The sequence below is a fragment of the Belonocnema kinseyi genome, chromosome 7 (assembly GCF_010883055.1).
Source record: "Belonocnema kinseyi isolate 2016_QV_RU_SX_M_011 chromosome 7, B_treatae_v1, whole genome shotgun sequence".
Taxonomy (NCBI): domain Eukaryota; kingdom Metazoa; phylum Arthropoda; class Insecta; order Hymenoptera; family Cynipidae; genus Belonocnema; species Belonocnema kinseyi.
The window spans coordinates 3,844,303-3,847,840 of record NC_046663.1 but is presented as its reverse complement, the minus strand read 5'-3'; the positions used below and the strand labels follow the sequence as shown (position 1 = coordinate 3,847,840).

The 3,538-nt window shown below is 32.2% G+C and overlaps 2 protein-coding genes across 3 annotated transcripts in view; one reads left to right on the top strand and one right to left on the bottom strand.

Moving 5' to 3' along the window:
- The window catches only part of LOC117175921 (ribosome biogenesis protein BRX1 homolog), a 101,990-nt gene that overhangs the window by 42,595 nt on the left and 55,857 nt on the right, over window positions 1-3,538 (top strand). The gene's annotated exons all lie outside the window — the stretch shown is intronic.
- Window positions 1-3,538, bottom strand: part of LOC117177521 (tigger transposable element-derived protein 2-like) — a 29,494-nt gene that overhangs the window by 18,840 nt on the left and 7,116 nt on the right. The window contains exons 1-2 of one of the 2 annotated variants that reach the window (XM_033368290.1): window positions 2,815-3,129; window positions 1,865-1,992 (exon numbers count right to left, since the gene is read on the bottom strand). The exons of the other annotated variant lie outside the window; for it this stretch is intronic. Of the exons in view, the coding sequence (XP_033224181.1) occupies window positions 1,865-1,992; window positions 2,815-3,079 (393 nt within the window). The 5' untranslated portion in view covers window positions 3,080-3,129. Of the gene's footprint in view, window positions 1-1,864; window positions 1,993-2,814; window positions 3,130-3,538 lie in introns of those variants that run through there. 2 annotated transcript variants of the gene reach the window in all.

Below are 3,538 nucleotides of genomic sequence, written 5' to 3'. Positions count from 1 at the left end.
TTGAAAATTAAAATTCGAAAATTTTTTCTAAAGCCTCCAGGGGACTTCGTTTTCGCACGAAAAAATTTTATGTGCCCTTATTGCATTCGGACCCACAATTTTCCAAAATCGTTGGTACATTTGTTTAAATTTCAAGAACTTGCAATCCGAAATTATTCATTATTAACTATTATTTCAAAAATATTTAAAGCCTTTTATTAAAAAATTGATTTAATAATGGATTTTTAAATTTGCATATTTTCATATTAGTAAATAGAGATTCAGAAACAGGAACGCGCGATTTTCGCGAGTGCATTTGCTGCTAGTGTGCAATAAAACGCTTATCTGTACTTTCCTTTATGAGACACAACAATTTCCACTATCCTTCTTATTATATGAAAAAAGTTAATTTTTTTAAGAACTGGGAGAAATTACGAATATTCACCGGGAGGCGAAAGTTTACACAAAAAAATGGCCACTCTGCGTTTAAAAAATGTCAAGTGCCTATTTCGAAACTTTGAGCATTACACTAAAAAGCCTATATGTGGAAAAATACAATTAATAAGTGGTTGTGATCCCTACGGCCTTAAAAATGTGGGTTTTACCATCGACACTCGAGATGCGTTATTTAAAGTCGAGTTAAGATAAATGTCCCATTCTGGGCGAGTGACCCAGTTTGTGCGAATGGTCACAAACTGTAGGTAAATCCGTGGTAATCTTAATGTGTACGACACTAGTAATAGTTTATTTACATTCTAGAATTGATTTAAGATATTTTTGATATAGGATTTATAGTCATTTTATTACGTATTCGTGTTCTTTAAACGTTATATAGTAACTCGTGTCGCCATCCGTGGCAGATCGAGCATAACATTACTCTCGGCTTGTCAGTTCGCAAGTTGACAGGCTGCGTAGTTTTTCGTTGCAACAGTGCTCAAAAATTTGTGTGGAGCGAATGTTTCGATTGAAATTTAAGTATTAATCCTAAGCTTGACGAATGTGTTCTTCAATATTAATGAAAACTAATTGATGATTCGGATATTTCCTTCCGCGTTAATACGGACGGAAAAAAATGGCTGGAGGAATTTGTGCGAGTCTTTACAAACAGCACGGCTGCATAAAAATTAGGAGTTTTCTTAAGATAACAAGCACACTATTTCAATTCTGAAAGCTTTCTTCTGTTATGATGCCTGTTTTTGTTAGGCAATTTGTATTGAATAATTGATAAAAATGTGCGGGAAACGATTACAACGACAATGATACAGCAAATTTAAAAATGCAAACGAGAAAAATATTCTTTTTATTTTAATTACGTGATTTATTACGCTGATAAATTTTTACGTGAAAATTGTGAAATTCCTAGTGACAAATTAAATTGGGAGTCAGTTTTTATCAATGACTATATCCATCTACTGTAGGAAATATAACATAGCGTCATTCGCCCAAACTGGGTCAGAGGAAAAATTCATTCGCCCAAATAGGTTCATCGGTAAAGCATGAAATATTCTTTATTATTCAGTAAAAATGGTTAGTTTATATCGATAAGCAGACAAAGTATTGATGAAAAATGTTCAAACTGTGCAGTATTAGGAACTTTTATCGATTCATACGATTTAAAATACTTTTACAAGTAAAATACGCCAAACAAATCCCTACATTCGCCCAAATTGAGACATTTACCTTTTATCGCATAATTTTCGCACTTGTGAGCAAGTACAAGCTTACAAAAGCTTAGAAGCATAAAAGTTTTTCAAAACTTTTCGAATTATTTCGTCTACTCTTAACTTTAAAAAATAGAAAAAATTCCATCCGATCGCCCTAAGATTTTTCTCACAATCAATCTGATTTTAAATACTTATACATTCGACTGTTTCTACATGCTTACCCTCTTCATACACCTTTCATACCGGTCAACTGCAGATTTTCTTTTAACACTAACTCCGACCTCGTATCCAAGATTAATACATGGTACCCAATCTGGATTATTTTTATCAGCAAAGTCTGCCGGCTTTCCTGAATAAAGAAACGAAAATACTAGAGAATATGAGATAAAGTGTACTGTCGAAAAAATAATGGAATCAGTAATTGTTTAGAAATTTTGAATACACAAATAGGGGAAACCGCCCTACAGACATACAGTGGATAATGATTTACAGTAGATAACATTAATTAACTGGAAAACTGACAACAAATGTTCATTATTTTTGCAAGTGTAACATTTCAGCAAGAATACTATATTTTCTGACGAAGTTTTATTGAAATTTTATGATTAATTAATGTGAGCAAAAAATGAATTTTTATCCACGAAAAAAATTTCGCCTCTTCTTTATTCAAACTTTTAATCTTAATGAAACATCTTTTTACATCAATAAACTAATTTTAATTATAAGTATACTAATGATAAATTATAATGATCGAGAATTGAGTATTCAGTCATGTCCAGATGACAGATATTGTTTAATACAGCTAATTTACTAATTTCGTGATCTTTTTTTCTATAAGAATATTAAATTGAATAGGTAAGCTTTATTTCCCAAAGTAAACTTTTCTTTATTTGTGGAAACTGATGCAGTTAAAAATATTGAATGAAAATTTTACAACTTTTGCCTGAAGAGGAATTAAACCCAACGAAAATAAATAACTAATATTAAATAAACGATTACAGATTTCATTATTTTAATCTTCAAAAACCTTAGATTATCCTCTTAAAATTTGTTATACTCAATGATGTCACTAATTTTCTCCGTTTTATCACGTATTTGAAGGATTTTTGAAATTGAAGGTTATGTGTCATTTTAATGAAGTCTTAAATAGTAGAATTCGTTTATCACTTACCCATGATAAAGTGGTTTGAGCAAAATCTCAATATATTCTTCTGCCTCTCAGTGAAATCTCCTCGTTTTAAAGCCCTTAACCAGGCGTTTTGTCTTTCTACAGAAAGAGCACAAACTTTATCCACTGTCAGGCCAGTGGATCCTTCAATCAGCTTCTGGTGTTTCCTATTATTCATTGTAATTACAGCCGGAAGACGGTAAAAACTCGTCCCAACATCTCTATCGGCACGTTTAGAACACTTCACGACACAACATTTGATAACCATAATTGTCTTTGCCGATAAAAAAAACTCTCTCGTAAATGTTTAAAAACAATGATCCCGTACTGACCAGAGATGGGTTGTGACATGTCACTCGAGGTTTTCTACGTATAATACATAAACGACGTAATATACGTAGAAAATTTTAGAAAACTATCAGCCCTGTGCATCTGAAAACAAAATGGCGATCCCTTAGTGTCCTAAGTTGATTAGTTCCTAAAATCTCCAGCGCGGCGCTAGTTGTCCCATCATGTAACAAGTTGAAATCTACCTTCTGCTGGCTCGTTGTCTGACTGGTGGGTTCAGTAAGGATTGTGAACCATTTATATGGAACCGGGAAAATATTTAATTTGATAAAAATATATCATGAAACATTTAATTGCAGTAATAAAAGTCATATATGTATTTTTCAATCAAGTTAGGCTACGTCCGGATTAACAAAATGCAAAAGATTTAAAGGATATT